The sequence below is a fragment of the Gouania willdenowi genome, chromosome 22 (assembly GCF_900634775.1).
Source record: "Gouania willdenowi chromosome 22, fGouWil2.1, whole genome shotgun sequence".
Lineage (NCBI taxonomy): Eukaryota > Metazoa > Chordata > Actinopteri > Blenniiformes > Gobiesocidae > Gouania > Gouania willdenowi.
In genome coordinates, this window is record NC_041065.1 from 25,412,893 (window position 1) to 25,430,535 (window position 17,643).

The following is a 17,643-nucleotide window of genomic DNA, read 5'->3' on the forward strand; positions in this document are numbered from 1 at the left end:
GCCAACAATGTACACAATGTACCTGTGTGTTACTATAAAGCAGAGTAAAACAACTCATATTCAATTAAACTGTCCATTCACTCTTGTCATATTTCTAAAAATAAAAGAAATTCCTTTATTTTATTCATATTGTCAGATTGAATCACATTTTACAACAAACAGGGATGTTTTTGCTGATCTAAAATCAGATCATGGCAATCTTGAACCCTGTGCAAACGAGTTTCTAATACACATCTGCACGTTCTCAGTTTCAAATGAAAATATTTTAGGTTGCATCCGACAATAAACATCCAAAACCCAGTACCTCAGAGATGATGACAGCGCTGTATAAAAGCAGTATTTGGTTAATAAATACATGAAAAGCACTATTGTTGAATGCTGCCCCGTACTGTGACTATCCTGCTGGCTTTTGTCTGTAAATAATTAATTTAAACAACTTCTAAGGGCTTCTCTTGGTGTTTGTCCGACGCTCACAGCTCTGAGAAATGTTGTCGAAGTTGCTTGAGAAGCTGCTGAGTGTCAACATGCTCTGGAAAGGCGTCTTCAGACTTTTGGGCTGCGTTGTAGCTGCTCTGCAGGTCTCCAATCTGAACAGATACAGAATAATATCAGAGTTGACTCTCACATGTTCCTCTACTGGGATTCAAAGCTATGGGCATATGCTAAAATAAACAGCAACTTTTTGCATTATTTAGCAACAAAACCACGTTTAAAAAATGTAAAAGATTTTTTTTTACATTACTTGACCAGATTAAAAGCAATATTTGTGAAATTTTAGATTTTTTTCACGTAAAATTATGTAAAAAATCTAAATCTAAATGTTATATTTAAATCTAAAAGGTTAAATCTAAATGCTAGACATTAAATCTAAATGTTAAATTCAAATCTAAATGTTAAATTCAAATCTAAATGTTAAATTCAAATCTAAATGTTGAAATAAATGTTAAATGTAAATATGAAATCTAAATGTCACGGGTGAAACTAAATATTTAGCTAACATGCAAATTCACCGTTTAGAGTTACCATTTAACATTTAGGTTGAGATTTAACATTCGTATTTAAATGTAACATATATATTTAGATTTAGCAACAAAACCACGTTTAAAAAATGTATAAGATTTTTTTTACGTTACTTGATCTGATTAAAAGCAATATTTGTTTTTACATAAAAATGTCAATGGTAAATTTAAATGTTAAAAATAAATATGAAATATTAATAATGAATGTAAATGTTAGATATTAAATATAAATTTTAAATCTAAATGTAATATTTGAATATAAATGTTAAATCTAAATGCTAAATGTTAAATCTAAATGCTAAATGTTAAATCTAAATGTCACAGATTAAACTAAATATTTAGCTAATACGCAAGGTCACATTTAGCTTTAACATTTAGATTTAGATTTAAAATTTGTATTTAAATGTAACACTTAGATTTATATTTCATTTAACCTTTAGATTTAACATTGACATTCAATTTTTATGAAAAAAAAAATATTGCAAATTTCACAAATAATGCTGTAAATTTAAACATTAAACATTCAAACAAGTTTTTTTAAACATGGTTTGCTGCTAAATGTTTGAAAAATGTTGCTGTTTATTTTAGCATGCACAAATTTACATTCGGCGTCCCATACAAAGCTGTAGATTTACCTTTTCAGAGAGAATGGAGAGGTTGAAGTGCGGTTCGTACATGTGAGGCGCAAGTGACGCAGCAGTCTGCAGGAGGGCTTTAGACTGGATCAAAGAGAGACGAGCAAGTCATGTCATATTCAGCCAAATATGAGATTATTATTAAATATTAGATTAGGCTAAACAAGAACTAATGTCAGAGGTTTTAAAAGCCTTTGCTCGAATCATTTTACACATCTGGAATAAACTATTAACCAACTTATCATGTTTATGGCAAAAAAAGATGCTCTTTATGTTCTTTCTATATCTTTATTCTTATATACTGTAGTGCTTTTCAAAAAACTCAGACACTTTACAATCAAAGTACAGATAATAAAAAGAAAAGAGTACATGTAATAATGAAAGTTTTAAGAGCCATTGTATCATTCAAAGACATATGATAAGTAGTTTTAGCAGTTAAAAGCAAGTCTGAATAGATGAGTTTTGAGGCATAATTTGTCTCAATGATTGCAAAACTGAGATTTCTATACCACAAGTACGTTTTAATTATAATCACATTAACCTTTCAGTGAGCGTTTGCGCTACATCATTATCAAAAGTGAATACATCCAAAATGAATGAGCTAAATAAAAGCTCCCACTCTCACCTGTTGAATATGACCTCTGCGCAGCTCCAGCACAGCCAGGTTGTTATAGGCCTCAGCATGGTCGTTATTAAAAGCCAGAGCCAGTTTAAAACTCTGATAGGCCAGAGTTAAATCTCCTATACCCTACGAACAGCACAGAGAAACGGGTGTTTGGATGCTGGATGTTTGCTCACAGTCTGTGTTTTCAACGAGTCATTTTGTGGTAAACTCACAACAGCTACGTGTCCTACGTTGTACCAGACATCAGCCAGCTCTTCATCATTGGCCACCAGGGCCAGCGCTCTCTCAAAGGAGGAGAGAGTCATGTCGTACTGCTGGGCGTAGAAACAGCACAGAGCCAGGTTGTTGTACAGCTGGCAGTTGTACACTCCCATCTGAAGCAGTCGTCTACAAGCAAAGTAACACATGTTCAGTTCAAAGATGACATGTGGTTCTCAACCTTGGGGTCGCGAGACACTGGGAGGGGACGCCAGATGCCTTCAAGAAACTAACAATTTTTTTTTGAATAATTTGAGCCCATTTTTGCTTATTTGATCCTTTTTCTGCAACTACACCAAACTTGCGATATCTTAACCTATTTTTTATCACTTTTTTTGCCATATTTTTGCTCCTTTAAATGCATTCTTGCTACATTACTCCCATTTCTCATCAAATTTCAATGCATTTTCTGCAAATTTTTTCCACTTTCAAGACATTTTCGGCTCTGATAAACCCTTTCCACCACTTTTCCCACCTAATATCACATATGTTGACCCATTATTGTCACTTTTAACCTCTTTTCACCATAATTAATGCTTATTTTTGCTAATTTAACAACATTCATGATTTGTCATGTCCATTTTTTTGCCAGTTTAAACAGTTCCTACTTTTTAAATTATTCTGCCACTTTTAAGCCAATACACTTTGAACCCTTTTTACCACTTTATCTTACTGTTTTTGGACACTCCAATTTACAACTTTGAACTCATTTCTGTGGTTTTAAAAACCCCATTTCACCACTTTTTCCACCATTTTTTGTCACTTTTACCCATTTTAAAAGAATAAAACAAGGATTTACATATTTAAGGTGACTATATACTAAGGTGCAATTAATAATAACCTTCCTGAACAGTGGATATTATTCAGATAAATAAATTAATGTGACTATCAGATGAATTGAACAATTGATCATCATTTTGCTGACTTCATGGATGGACCCCAAAAAGCCCTCCCTCTTATTCCCCCTTATAGATGGCCCTGTCTCCATATGACTGTTCCTCAATGTTCATGTCTGTGTTCAACCACCTTAAGTTACAGTGGGGGTCCCCGGTCTCTGGCACCTTTATTTTGGGGCTCGCAAGCTGAAAAGGTTGAGAATTTCTGCACTAAGATAACAGAAAACAGAGCAGAAAAGTGTGTGTGTGACCTATAGAAACGTAGGGCGATCTCAGGTTGGTCGGTGTAGAAATGGTTGCTGCCTATGCAAGCGATGGCCTCCACGTGTGTATTGTCTTGCTTTAAGACGTCTTTGTAGTACTCTGTGGCTGACGTGATGTTGTTCATCGCCTACGAGATACAAGTATGACATCTTTTGACCAGTTCTTACAACGGAACAAAATTTACGGTGCGCACAGTGACCAGCTGTACCTCATGGATGCGGGCGATTCCTGTCAACAGTGTGACCTCTCCAGGGAAGTGGTCGAGGCCTTGTTTAAAGAGGTTGAGAGCTGTTATTGGTTGATCCAGACGTTGGTACACCTAGACCACAACACAACCAGGTGACTGATATATAAAGCATTTGTAATTACGGTGCTTAAAAGTCCTTAAGTGCCATATAATGTTGAGTCATGAAGAAAATACAATGTTTAAATGCTACCTTAGCGAGGTACAGATACGTATCCACCATCTCTTGCTGATTTAGAGCTGATCTGAACTGTTTTTCAGCTTCTCGGTACAAACCGAGCCTGTAGGAGGCAGAAGAAGTAGAAATAACATGCATCATGTATTAAGAAGAAGTTATTTCATCCAATGTGACAATATGGAACATGAACATTAAGTGTCACTAAAGCTAACCCACCTGTAGTAACATTTTCCCAGCTGAACTTTCCACCACCAGTCTTTAAAATGTGCTTGTTCAGTTGCTTGAGCAGCCAAGTCTAAAGCCTGTGGAATAAAATGTAGAAGTGTGACACAAACATTACATTAGATTAAACTACATTTTGCCCACTCACGTTTTTCACGTCGTTCTCGTGATGAAAAATGTACTCGAACAGAGTCTGTAGAGGAAAATAATGTTTAGGAAAAAGTAACAAACAGTGGGAACAATATTTCAGGCTTACCCTCGATAAACTGGGTTTCTGGGAATACTTTGCCAAATTCAATCTGGACAAATTAATAAATGGCCCCTCGGGATTTGTTAACATGGACGCCTGCAGAAATAGAAAGACATTCAATGTGATGCATGAAATATATTTAATGTATAACAGAGTTAATTAGAGAAAATGGAACAACACAAAATGAATGAAATAACTTAAAAACATGTATGTATGACACTCAGCATTCCCGTTCATTTTCTATCAGTTAAACACTCACTGTTCCCAGACGGATGAATCTACCAGAAGCGCTGGTGACAGGACGAGCAGTGCTCGCAGTACGAGGAGTTTTGATGGCTTGCTCCATCGTCCCGGGACGTCCTGACTGGGTACTCGGTCTCACAAAGCCAGTGATTGGACGCCCAGAATGTGTCATAGGCCTCAAAGGAAAATAAAACAACTGATTAGATATTTGTTAAGGTAAGACATCTAAAGAGGATTCACATGTTTCATCCAGACTTTTTTATGAGTTTGTGGCGTGTGACTAAAGTTTATCAATCATCAGGATGCATTAAATTTTCTGTAGGATGACATAATAATAATAATATTAATAATAATAATCACATCTTCTCTTAAAAAATAAAGACACTATCAGATATCAACAACAACAAAAGTAATGCACTGAGGTTCGGAGATGTTTTATGTTATATGAGTCTGAAAAATTCATCCATTATTTTACATGTTATAAATATATAAAAATGAACCCTGAAAAGGAGCAAGCGGGTCAGGAAATGAGTGGATGTTCAGGAATGTAATTATAAAATAGAGAAGAAGGATGGAAGTCGTAGAATACCTGACCGCTGGTGTAGGACCTCCACCCTGACTTGTTCCAGGAAGTCTTAAAGATGTCCCTGGTCCTGGAAGAAACATAATTTACAGCTTACTAATGAAATTACTAAAGATTAGATTACAATTGTATCTAGAAGGAGTTTTTACTCACGTGCTACTTGAGCAATAGAGCTCTCATCCAGCATCATCTCAGCAATTCCTTCCTGGTCAACCTCAACTTCATCAATGTAAACCATCTCAGTGAGGGCACAGGTTTTTAAGCCCCATGCAGCCTGAGACACAAACAGGAGCTTTTACAGTCATTTTAAATGTCTGATCTACATAAAGTCTTTAAAGTCAGGATTTGTCCTCCACATTCAACAAAGGAAAGGGTTTTAAACTATAGAAACAGTCATGGTTACCTCTGAGATAAACAAGGATGAGTCCTTGAGACAGGAAACCAGTGAGAAAACGTGTAAATGAAATTGTTAAAGCAGAGAGGAAAACATGAAGTCAGACAGTGACATGTTTTATTAATAATGAACACAGGTAAATGAAAGTCAGACAGGGAAGAGCCAGCACAGCCTGGACTAATCGGGTTAAAGCAGCAGGCTAAGCTAATCCCAGCGCTCTACCTGGTCGTAGGGGTTTTCTTCTAGAATTTTAGAGCAAATGTCTGAACATTGCTGGAGCTTCCGCCTCCTGAAGTAGCTCCATGCTATAAATAAAGGGTCCATCGTCACCTCCATTGCTCTGAGAGCTCGATAAGAGCACCGGAAACTCGGTTAAAGCTCGAGGACGGGACGGCGATGGCTGGAGTGACGCTTCCTCTGTTGCTTGGCAACTCCAGACGGGGGCGGGGTTTTAGTGTGACTGTTTCCTGGGATGAAAAAATAAAATGCATTTTCAACAACAAAACGCGGAATAAAATCAAATAAACTTTTCATAACACTGGCAAAATATAATTAAAAAATGTCTATAATATTCATAATTTTATACTATTTTGCATGAATAATATAATGTTTTATGACATGATCTCCATCTGCCTGACGGTGTGTCGTTGCTGATGTTGAGTAGATTTTAAAATATTATTTTTTTAATGGCCTAGGTCTATGACTCTGAATACAGGCCTCCATGGGATAATGACTTTGTTGTACAATAATCATGCTTATCCCTTTTTTTTTTTTTTTTGGTTCTTAATGCATTTCACTATGTTATGAATAAAAATGTTCGACTATATCATAGAGTCAATAAAAGGGTTAGCGGGGTAGCTAAAAATAAATATGAGCTAAAATACAAATGACGGAACTTTAAGTCACGTGGTGCACCTATCAAGTGACCTAAACTGGCCAATGAGGGGTGCTGCGTAACCATAGAGTGGCAGTCTACGGATTAAAGCACCCGTAGCCACGGCCTATATTTATATATGAAAGTCTGAATATATATGTGAAAGTTTGAATAGGAGAACTTTAAATATATATATATATATATATATATATATATATATATATATATATATATATATATATAAATAAACTTTTGGAGCAGTGTATAGGAATTAGCTAGCCTGGCGATAAGCCACACCCACTTCCTTACTTTTTGTGAGAAATACATTTTTGTACAGAAGTAATCGCCAATGTTAAACATTGAATAATACTAGTATATTATGATGGTGGATTTCATGCTACATAGGAATGCTTTGACACAAGACTCTATAGTGACACAAGACTCGTGACGGAGGTAACCCGCCCTGTTGTTTCCAAGTGGCTGAAATCCAACGATCTGATTGGCCAGTGCGTTATCCCTGACCACTAAGGGGCGGAGCTTAGTGAATAACGGCGCAGCTCCATCTTTGTAGGATTTGACAGAAGCTTTGACCTGTGTCGAAGAGGACCGACATCCCGGGCTTTACACAACTACAGGTAGACGACCCTCAACATGGCCACACCTGCATATAAATGTGATTAATAGTATTTTTACTCTAATAAGTCTAATAGTGGACATGACTCTTTAGAAATGCCTGTTTTCAGCGCTCTGCTTCTGCTCCCCTGGAAGTGGTGATGGCAGAGAACACGGGCTTGGAATGAGCGAGTTTTGACTGAGTGTATCGGGACGTGTATCGACGCGGAAGTGCAGACATGGCCGATAGGACTGCTCCCAACTGCCACCTGAGACTGGAGTGGGTTTACGGATACCGGGGCCACCAGTGCCGCAACAACCTGTACTACACCGCCGCCAAGGAGATAGTCTACTTCGTGGCCGGTGTGGGAGTTGTGTACAACACCCGGGAGCACAAGCAGAAATTCTACCTGGGACACAACGATGATATAATCAGGTGGAGTAAAACACTAACACGTGTTATCCGTGGGCTGCGTGCGTGACGGCTCGGTTGTTTCCGTTTCAGCACCGCGGACAGCAGCCAGACCCACAGCACACCGTCCATAGTGATGGTGCTGCTGTCATTGTGTGTCACCTTGTGTTTGTGTAACCCGATCTATTCCTATTCGGCATCATCACTATAATGTACACATAGGGATATATTACCATTACTATATGCACCGCAGTGGTGGATGGATTCCTTTCCCAGGCTTCACACATGCACACTGAGTCACAGCCACTAGGTCAGAGTTTTAATCACATCTAAATCATTAAGACGGTCATTGACTTACCTTAAAAAAAAAAAACCCTGACTTACAAACAGCAAACAGAATGCACACAATATCAACACTGGAGCACTTGAAAATCTATAAAATGCATGGTTTGTATCATCATTACCATAAGTAGAGGTGTCTCAAAAAAAACTGCATTCATGTAATTTGACATATGATGGGATTGCATGTAAATGTTTTGTGTTTTATTGTGAAATATTTGACCTTTATTCATTCTTACAAAAACTGAAATACATATGAATACATTGGTAACTTGTACCAAAATATTATGCATTTAACACCAATGGTACACTCCTTTCTGTGTGGAGTTTGCATCTTCTCCCCGTGCTTGCACGTGGGGTGTGTCCGGGCACTCCGGTTTCCTCCCACCATCCAGTAACATGACTGAGTATCTAGATTGCCCCTAGAAGTGAATGACAGTGTGAGGTACTGGTGCCCTCTCCAGCTGGGTGTAACTCCACCTCTTAACACCCAATGACAGATGGGATAGGCACCACCAGTAGAACCTTGCGACCCTAAAAAAGGAGCAAACGGTGTTGGAAAATGAATGGATCGACATTGGACGAGTAGCACATTTACCGTACGTGACCTAAAAACACATTTGTAATAAAAGAATAGCATAGCGAAAACAAACTATTTGCGTTCAGTTGATTAAAATCCTGCGAAATAGAAAAGCACTTGTATATTTTGTATAAGAATGTAATATTTAAATCACTGCTTTAAACCACAGCTGCCTCTTCATAGCTGTAATATTGGCACAATAGATTGTAATTGGATTTGATGCTTTTAAAAAAAGTGTTTGTGTTGTTTTTACCCAATTAAACTGTGTATAAAACATGTTATTAGTACAGTGCTGATAGTTTTAGCAGCCTGTACATACTGGTATGTTTTCATTGTATAGGGTTTTGTTATGATAACCATTGGGAATTATGGTCAATATAGTATTATTCCAAAGTAGTGCCTCTTAGTGTGGTAAAAACAATGTAAAGGCAGTTTAAACCCTCTCTTAAAATTAAAAATTGTTGTAATTATGTGTAATACTTAGTGTAATTAAATCAGAAAGTAATTGTAATGTCACTAAGATAGACAAATTGATTTTTCCTAAAGTGTAAATTGACTAAATGAGTTGCCTTGCTGGAAGAAAAGCCATTTTTTCCCCCTGCAGCTCTGTGTTAAGCACTTGAAAATAGCTTCTGTCCTTGAAAGAACCCTGGTGTTGGAAAGCTTTCTCTGAGCTGTGGTAAAACATCTCAACTATGTGGTCACACTGAGATGTAAGTGCACACACGCTTTGATTAGAAAAACTGAAGATAGCGCAAAGGGCACCGCCGGTGTTGAGTATCTCGACTGTTTCACAGCACAACGAGCTGTGTTCAACGCCTCAGTGTTTGCGCTGTCATGAGTGTGTGTGTGTGTGTGTGTGTGTGGGTTGGCCTGGAGATGACTGGTTTAATATAGTGTGTCGGTAGTCAGCTGGGCTCCTACTTCATTATTAATCAGACAATAGAGATACTAAACCCTTCACTGCTGCCCTTTAGCTGACATGTCTGAATTAAAATGCTTAAACGTTGGTGATATTAACTGGACCATAAAGGCAACACAAATGAAACAAGATAAAGCCACAAGCACAATTAAATAGGGCTGCCACTGTGGGATTTTACAGGAGCTTTTATTCAGAACTAAAGTGTAAATAGTGCTATCATGCAGGGTTGGGGTAGATAATTGGCTTTGTAATTGTAATTGGCATGGAAATTCTATAAAAAAAAACTGTCAATTACAATTTACTCAAACGCAAACCTGGGGAATCATGTTACAGTTCCATGGCTTACATATATGTATTTGACAATTATTAAAATATGTTTCACATCTACTTGACAAAGTTCTCTTTAATATCATTTTACCATTTAAAAAGAATTGAAATCTAGGTGTATACTGACAGAAAAAAGACTAAGACGTCCACACCAAAAAATATTAATCCCAATATTTTCATTGATTAGAAAGCCTAACAAGGTAACCAAGTGGTGAAAAACAAATGGGATGATAGATAATATTTTTTCAGTATATTTTACAGCTAATTTAAGACTTGGGTCAAAACTGATCCGTTAGCATCAAGAGATGCTAACAGAAGCTTAACACAAGCCGGCATGTTTTATGGGGTTATTTATTTCTGGCTCCGTAATTGTGATTGAACTTTAGTAATTCAGAACGTAATTGTAATTGACTTTCAGGGGAAAAATAACTATTTCAATTTTAGTAGTAATTGTCAAAAATGCTGCATGGTTAGGGCTGTGCGATTTTGCCTAGAAAAAGAAGAAAAAATTGAGTTTCGATTTCGATTTTTTTTTTTTTCAATGCACCTAATGACATCAGATAAATGATAGAAGTGCAACTTTATTGCTGTGATTGTCCTCAAGAGTTAAAATGCATAAAACAATCCCAAAATAAACAGTAAATGAGGCTCTGACATTCAACAATTTCAACCCAGGTTTGAGCAAAAGTGCAACAGCAACTTCACAGTAGCTTAAATTTTCTGATTAAAAAGTCAGATAACTAGATATTTCATAACATGATTCAACATTGCAATTAAAAAAAAATAATAAACTCTTCCCTTAGCATCTCAGCATAGTGCGAATAAAAAATCATGTACCACAACCAAAAAACACGCACTTCCCTTTTTGTTGAGGTGGTGTGCTGGATCAAAGGGGTCCAAAGATGCTAAGAAAGAAGGTCCGCACAACTGCGTGGTTAGCTCACAAGGACGGAACGTGAAAAAGTCCGAAAAAAAACTCTGGTGGGAAAAATTTTTGAAAAAATTTAAATTTAAATTAAAATTGAAATTTTATTTAAAAACTCAAATTTGCTAAATAATAATTGTTTTTATCTACAAATTCGACGAATAGATTAAATCGATTTTTTGGCCCAGCCCTATGCATGGTCAACGTAATTGAGTTGTAATTGAACATGGATAATTGAAGAGCAAAATTGTTATTCACCCCAACCCTGTTGGCATGCACTACTCACACTGAGAATTTTTTATTATATCTGCTTTCTCTCAACATGTATTGATGTTTTTGTTCATTTACAAACAAACATAATCGTTTTTGTAATGACGCTGATGAAGATCTCACGCTCAACATTCATCAGAGTAATTGATTAAACTGACGGCTGTTACGACGGAAATCCACGGATACACATTTGAAGTATTTCCTTGAACCTTATTATACACAACCTGATTCAGCTTTGATGTTAGTGACCTCCCCAGAGCAGTTTGTGGGATATTAGTAGAATAACCAGTAGCTTGCTTGCTTTGGATCCTGTCATTTTAAATCCATACTTCAGAGAATCTCTCATAAACAATGACTTTGACTCCAACATAGACAGAACAACGAGGAGCAGTCCTCAGCAGATTCCATGCTGAATAAGCTTTCTCTCATTGGCATATCTCACGTTGTGCTTCATGGCTCATCTTTCTTTATGCTTTTCTTGTTTTTTTGTTTTTTTTTTCCACTCCTGTGTTCATCATAATTTATGCCATATTGTGTTTGTGAACTGGCAATGCACGATCTCATTCTCCATGAGTTAATTGCTTCCCTGTTCCCCTCCCTTCAGATATATTCCCACCCTACAGCCTTTTTAATCTGGTCTTTCCTTCAGATGTGCACAAGCTAATAGGCACATTTTCACATGAATGAAAAGGTTTGCACTTCAGAGAGCCATAAACGTGTAGTTTTACGACAATTGGCTTTGAGGTATATGCTAGTTTTATGAAAGCAGGTTTTTTTTTTTTAAATTGAAAAGGCTTCTTAGGAACCATAACATCTTTTTTATTGTTATTATTTTTTGTTTTTGCTATTGTGCCAGACTGGACTAAAATCTCCAGTCAGAAACTCACAAAAAGGACTGTAAAAAAGAGCTTTCCTTAGACCAGACATGGGAAACTGGGGGCCCTCGACCTGATTATGTGTGACCCTTGAAGTAAACACACAAATTACTAGTGTATAAACACACAGAATGGCAGAAAAATACACAAAAGGACAACAAAATTACTCCAAAAACACATAAAATTAGACAAATATATACAGTGACAACAAAATTACTTAAAAAACACATTACATGAGAGAAAATTATACCAAACAAATCAACAAAAGTACATAAAATGAGAGAAATATATAAAAAACAGACAACAAAAATACACAAAACAACTATAATGTACAACAAAAACTAACAAAATGACTCCAATTATGCACAAACCCTTTGTTTTCTTATGTAATAATGCTCAGATTATTATTGTAAATGCTGACATGAATGCCCTTGGCTCTCTTTTGTAGCCCCTTCTGTGATAACAGTTGCTCATCCCTGCTTCAGACAAACCTATTTGTTCTTCTCCCCTTTTGTTCAAATGCAGGACATGTTCTGTGCTCAGAGATCTCTCTATGAATCCATTAAATACAGACATATCGACACCTACAATGTGTCCACAGCTTGCTTTGGCACTTAATGCTGTAAAGTTATAAAAACAAGCCTTCTAATCAGTTACTATTTCATGGTTTGCATAAATTATCCAATCAGTGGTCGTTCTTTGACATGTTTGCTTTCATTCATTAATATTCATTGGGGTATTATGTCATTTATTTGATTATTCCAAAAAGTTCACACCTTCTTTTGTTTGTCCATCAGATAGTCCACGGAGGCCATACATCTCTGTCCGTATGGCTTGATTTCTTTTAAGCTTTTACATTTTGCAGATAGCTGCTGGACTAAAACGCTTTGAGTTATTCTGGGAATTATGCCCCACTATGTAGACCTTGTGAAAGGTGCTAATCCTTTAGCTTTCATATCACTATAAAAGGAGGGAACTGCTGGATAATTTGTAACACAGCCGCTCACTGAATCCAACATTCCCACAGTTATTGTCCACAGAAAATACAAACCTTTTTCCTTTTTAATGGTGCTAAAATGAGAGGTTCGTGTTGCTGCAAACCAGCGACAACAAATGCCAATTATTTTCCTTCATTGTGCTGAGCTGCTTTGTGACTCTTCCTGTGCCGCGTCTCTGCATCTGAGAAATCAGCTCCCCAAGCTGTTTATTTGACTCACGTCTTCATGGAAACAAGCTCTATAATTGCTGCACTATTTGCTGTGGCTAATTTTGTGCGTTTGGCAGAAGAACTAGACAGCAGAGCCGCAGCGATGCACTGCAGGCCAAATCACTCATTAGTGGTGGCATTTGTGGAGCTTTTCAGCTGAAGGAATTATTAGTAGAAAAGCAGTGGCCATGTTGCTGCTGATTGGCTCAAGAAATGTGTTTGTTTCACCGCCTCATGTATGTGCTAATCTCATTGAAATCAATTAACTCACAAGATGCAGCTTTTTAGTCTAATGCTATTGCATTCGATGAAACACTGACCTCTGCAGCAGTGTTTAATATTCGTGAGCCGCAACCCACTTTGTGCATTGCATCAAATCTTGCATCACACATCGTCAAATCATTTACTCTCCAATGCTGAATATTTCTGCTATAGCTACAACCACCTGACTAGTCATGGTGGAAAAACCGTATATTTCTATGCTTAATGATGACATTATACTGTGAGCCGGTGATGCTCTAGAGAATAATAATAAATAGTGCATAAATAATTTAATAGCAGTTTTTTATTTCATTAAACATTTTTAAATAAATCTCACTATTTTGTTTCCACTTACTTTTCTTTTTCTTTCATTTTTTTAGGACTTCAACGGGACATATTTTTCCCTTTTGTGGGAAAAATTTTGTGTGTGTGTGTGTGTGTTGGTCATGTGATAAACGGCAGCCTTTGTCTTTTCCACTAATAGGATAAACTTCAAAGCCCTGTTACTCTAAACAAGGGGATGGGCAGAAAAACTGTTTAAACCCCAAAAACCACTTTTTTTTTCTGAAAACAAATGGGTATGAAGTCGTGTTGCTGTTTGATTCTTGTCCAACTCTTGACATTTTATTCAAAGTATTTCAATTTGGCATATTTTGTTGTAAAAATGTAAGAGTGACTGCTCTCTGTGGGTTGAACTAAAAACCCAGCTATTACAATAAAGTTTTGCGATTGGCTGAGAATGGTGGATTGTGATGTTTTCTTACATCACAAACCACCACTGTTGGCCCCGCCCCCTCTTCTAAAAACTACCACCCGTCAACTCTGCAATCTGTGGCGATTAGGGGTGTGTATTGCCATGAATCTGACGGTACGAGACGACTCACGATTTGCATGTCATAATACGATATATCCCGATATGTCCCGATATGAAACAATACGATATACTGTACATTGCGATATATATTGCATTATCAGTAATTACAAATTTCACCTCTCCAACTTGTGAGAACAAGCAAATGTTAACTAACTGTAATTCAGGTATCAATATCAAAAACACGTGGTAGGTTTATCAAACTGTCAAATTACATATGCCCACTATCCATCCATCCATCCATTTTCATACCCACTTATTCCCGTTTAACAGGGTCGCGGGGGTCTGCCGGTGCCAATCTCCGGCTCTCATAGGGCGCTGGGCGGGGGTACACCCTGGACAGGGCGCCAGTTCATCACAGGGCACTATGTTTTATTAAAATAAAGTCAATTTTTCTTACACCCTTAGTGGCGACTAGGTTGGATTGAGAGAGTTGTGAATAAAGATGTATAGTGAGTATTGAGTTGGTAGTTAGCATAGCATAGATTGTTCTTTGGAGATTTTATAGTATAGACTGGGCGTGTCTTAGCCTTAGCCCCGCCTATGGTCAAGGCAATTTCCAGCTATAGACGCACGTCAGTCAATTTCTTGGGGTTAAGTTACTCTTTATGTTTTACTGGCATCTAATCACTCGTGCTACAATATAAATTTGTCAAAAAGGCTCACTTTAGTTAATGGTTCAAACAAGATTTTGGAGTCGAAGAAAAAGTACAAGCAAGAATGTCTCAAGTCACACAATTAGGCTCAGTCGAAGGTGCGATAAAACCAGCTAGCCAAGGAAATAAATTCATGGAGTCCGAGAAAGTGGCAGTTTTGTCTTTGACTGAGCAGGTTTCTGTCACCCAGTTCATATGCAAATGCTGACCTGCTGTCAAATTAAAATTCTGGAAAGCAACTTGGTGAAAGAAGCTCTCTGGTTGTAACACAGGGTTCTCAGTGGCTGTATTAATTTAAAATATGGGCCAAAATCAGGCCCGCCGAGTCACTGATGGCGGCCTGGAGTATGACCGCGCTCTGCTGAAAGGATGGGTGGAGCAGCACGAGGGGCGCCTGATGGCATTATCCAGCAGACTGTTGCTCAGCTGTGGAGTGGGAACGTTTGGAAGTGGGGGGTTGTAGTATGAGAAAGAAAGAAGAGGAGAGATTATGTAACAAACACACTATATGCCCGGTGATGCGAGGAATCCCCAGATGAATTAGAAAAGGTGAAGAGAGAATAGATGCAGGGAAAAATCTTCCAGGTTCACCAGCTCTTCCCTTTTTACTTTGTGAATGGCCCGTGGACATGCATGAAGCAAGGTTGTGTGTGTGTGTGTGTGTGTGTGTGTGTGTATCTGTGCATGGCTGAGTTAATTGGACAATGTCACTTCGTCAAGCTGCCCCTCCGCTTGCACGTACAGACCCATCACTGACTTAATGTGCTCATTTCGTCCCAGTGGTTTCTGCTGGGGGGGCCTTCATCAGCTCTCAGTTTGCACACATACACACACGGACACGTGCACACTTAAGTGCACACAAACTGCAAGCCTAACCAGATGTTTCCTGTCCCCTTTTTCTTGTCTCTGTACAGTTTAGCGATACACCCTGAGCGTGTATTGGTGGCCACTGGACAGGTGGGCAAAGAGCCTTACATCTGTGTGTGGGACTCGTACACCGTGCAGACTGTGTCCATCCTTAAAGACGTACACACACACGGAATCGCCTGCCTGGCCTTTGACTTGGAAGGACAGGTAATGCTGAGCAGAATGGAGAGTAAAGAAGTGCAAACATCTCAATATTTTTGGTAACACGCGAAGTTTTATACATAAGTCTGACATTTACCTGTCCATTAGGCTGTCATTAAATGTCGTTCGCTAAATTATGACCCTTTTCGCTAAATTATGACACCTTTGGAGCTATGTTGGCATTTTTGGGTTAATCAGGGGTCTGCAACCTGCGGCTCTGGAGCCTCATGTGGGTCTTTGACTCTTTTGCAATAGCCGTGTTTCCATTACCCTTGGAAATGTGCAAAATCTTTATAGCGCAATAAAAACTGGTAATGGAAACACTCAAATATCGCTAAAAAGTTTTTACGCTTTCATGTGGAGGAATTTCAGACATTTCAATATTGAAATGTTTTGCAAAATGGGAAAGACTTTTTCCGCACATAACAGAAGGTACCTGGTCACATGACCACTTCTATCCGCGAAAACATGGCGCGGCACGTGTAGACAGAAGGAGACCGGTGTCACGGTCTGAGTTTATGAGCATGTCCACTACCGGAAAAGGAATTTTTGCTAGTTCCGCTGTGAGTTTTGCTACTTCCACCATGTTGAGATAGAAAATTCAATTTCAAAGCTAATGTTCAAAGCTAATATTATTTGACGAGTGCTGAATGGCTCCTTTTCTTGGGGAAAAATGTACAACTGCTCAATATATACGAGTTAGGAGAGGTTCCAATGCCACAAAGAAAGGATAGACAGGTTAATCTTCTTCATGGTGAAGGGTAATTTATTTTCCAAAAAAGCATGATTATAATATACATTGCAATAAATAACAGTTAACGTAATGTAACTTTACAAAAATAGGCTGTTGTATTCATATAAATTAGCAATCTGATCATATACATCAGTTAACCTAATGTAACTTTACAATCATAAGCTGTTGTATTTATAAAAATCTGATCATGATAATCATAATTTTTAATCATTGATTGATTTTGTATCGATGGTCGACTGATGTGATGTTTTAAGCATTTTTTACAATCAGTACAGTAATCTCTGTGCATGGCTAATCCAGTACATCTCAGTACGTAACAAGTCACGTACTGAGATAGTAAGAGAATGTCAATACGGAGGTAAACTCAGACCGGGTTTACCACCGGGATATTTCTTAGCATTATACTTAAAAATGATTACTACCACATTAGATGTGAAACAACAAAGGAATACGTAGTGTTATAAGGAAGTTATGAGCGTCCATCTTGCTGCGGCAAGATGAAATTTCACAGAAGTTACGAGGCTCCAGCCCAAAACAACTTTCGATGGAAACACGTTCAAAGCGCTATTATACTTTGTCAACATTTAGAAATATCGCTTTTATTTTGCGAAACCTAACTAGTGGCTTTCTATAGCTACAACAATATTTATTACAGAGGGAATTATTAATAAATGACACCAAATAAAATCATGATATAACAATTTGTCAACCCTAAAAATAAATCGCATTGTGTCATAACTCTGCCACCTCAGTACTTCACCTCTTAAAACCTCTACAGACCATCAACTTTCCTTGAACCTGTGGCTAACCTTTAAGTTTTAAATCCCTGATAACTAAACCAACAAAAAGAATAATCTGGGGAAAAAAAATAGAAATTTT

General features: G+C 37.7%; 2 protein-coding genes across 6 annotated transcripts in view; one reads left to right on the forward strand and one right to left on the reverse strand.

The window, feature by feature from the left end:
- Positions 1-231: 231 nt before the first annotated feature.
- Positions 232-6,228, reverse strand: ttc8 (tetratricopeptide repeat domain 8). The gene is made up of 14 exons (XM_028437527.1): positions 6,034-6,228; positions 5,571-5,691; positions 5,424-5,487; positions 4,851-5,010; positions 4,598-4,687; positions 4,490-4,534; positions 4,336-4,421; positions 4,135-4,222; positions 3,906-4,016; positions 3,685-3,824; positions 2,492-2,666; positions 2,280-2,402; positions 1,655-1,738; positions 232-587 (listed from the first exon to the last, which is right to left on the reverse strand). Exons 1-14 carry the CDS (start codon positions 6,145-6,147, stop codon positions 471-473), a joined length of 1,518 nt encoding a protein of 505 aa, XP_028293328.1. The 5' UTR covers positions 6,148-6,228; the 3' UTR covers positions 232-470.
- Positions 6,229-7,221: 993 nt separating this feature from the next.
- The window catches only part of eml5 (EMAP like 5), a 47,951-nt gene continuing 37,529 nt past the window's right edge, over positions 7,222-17,643 (forward strand). For 3 of the 5 annotated variants that reach the window (XM_028437692.1, XM_028437695.1, XM_028437696.1), the window contains exons 1-3: positions 7,222-7,320; positions 7,413-7,733; positions 15,857-16,016. In XM_028437692.1, coding sequence (XP_028293493.1) covers positions 7,537-7,733; positions 15,857-16,016 — 357 coding nt within the window. In that variant the 5' untranslated portion in view covers positions 7,222-7,320; positions 7,413-7,536. The other 2 variants (XM_028437693.1, XM_028437694.1) reach the window with 2 other exon arrangements.